The following is an 887-nucleotide window of genomic DNA, read 5'->3' as shown; positions in this document are numbered from 1 at the left end:
GATGAGAAGAGAAGGAAGTGATAAGAGAAGGAAAGGAGAGGGGAGAAGAGGATGGGTGGAGGAGAGGAGAAGAGAGGATGGAAGGAATGGGAAAAGAGGAGAGGTGGAGAAGAGGAGAGAAAAGAAGAAGAGAGGAGTGGAGGAGAGGAGGTGAGAGGAGAGAGGAGAAGAAAAAAAATGTGATGAAGGAAGAAGAGGAGAGGGGATGATATGATGATGGAAAGTGAAAAGAGAAGAAAAAGAGGAAAAAATTAGAGAAGGAAAAAATTAGAGAAGGAAAAAAGAAGGAGGGGAAGAGGTTGGGAGGGATGATGGGGGTGGAAGAGAAGGGAGAGGGGGGGAAGTGGGAGAGAAATGAAGGTGAGGTGGAGAGGAAAAGAGGAAAAGAGGAGAAGGGTTAGGGTTAGGGTTAGGGTTAGGGTTAGGGTTAGGGTTAGGGTTAGGGTTAGGGTTAGGGTTAGGGTTAGGGTTAGGGTTAGGGTTAGGGTTAGGGTTAGGGTTAGGGTTAGGGTTAGGGTTAGGGTTAGGGTTAGGGTTAGGGTTAGGGTTAGGGTTAGGGTTAGGGTTAGGGTTAGGGTTAGGGTTAGGGTTAGGGTTAGGGTTAGGGTTAGGGTTAGGGTTAGGGTTAGGGTTAGGGTTAGGGTTAGGGTTAGGGTTAGGGTTAGGGTTAGGGTTAGGGTTAGGGTTAGGGTTAGGGTTAGGGTTAGGGTTAGGGTTAGGGTTAGGGTTAGGGTTAGGGTTAGGGTTAGGGTTAGGGTTAGGGTTAGGGTTAGGGTTAGGGTTAGGGTTAGGGTTAGGGTTAGGGTTAGGGTTAGGGTTAGGGTTAGGGTTAGGGTTACCGTTAGGGTTAGGGTTAGGGTTAGGGTTAGGGTTAGGGTTAGGGTTAG

General features: G+C 48.4%; 1 protein-coding gene across 1 annotated transcript; it reads right to left on the bottom strand.

Moving 5' to 3' along the window:
• Nucleotides 1-251: 251 nt before the first annotated feature.
• On the bottom strand, nucleotides 252-887 carry MONBRDRAFT_29251 (uncharacterized protein; the record flags this gene model as incomplete). The annotated part of the gene is made up of 1 exon (XM_001749694.1): nucleotides 252-887. A coding segment is annotated over one exon (636 nt), but the record flags the coding sequence as incomplete, so codon positions are not given.

This window comes from Monosiga brevicollis, genomic scaffold, assembly GCF_000002865.3.
Source record: "Monosiga brevicollis MX1 MONBRscaffold_33 genomic scaffold, whole genome shotgun sequence".
Taxonomy (NCBI): Eukaryota; class Choanoflagellata; order Craspedida; family Salpingoecidae; genus Monosiga; species Monosiga brevicollis.
The sequence above is the reverse complement of the archived record's forward strand: the minus strand, read 5'-3'. Positions and strand labels throughout refer to the sequence as shown.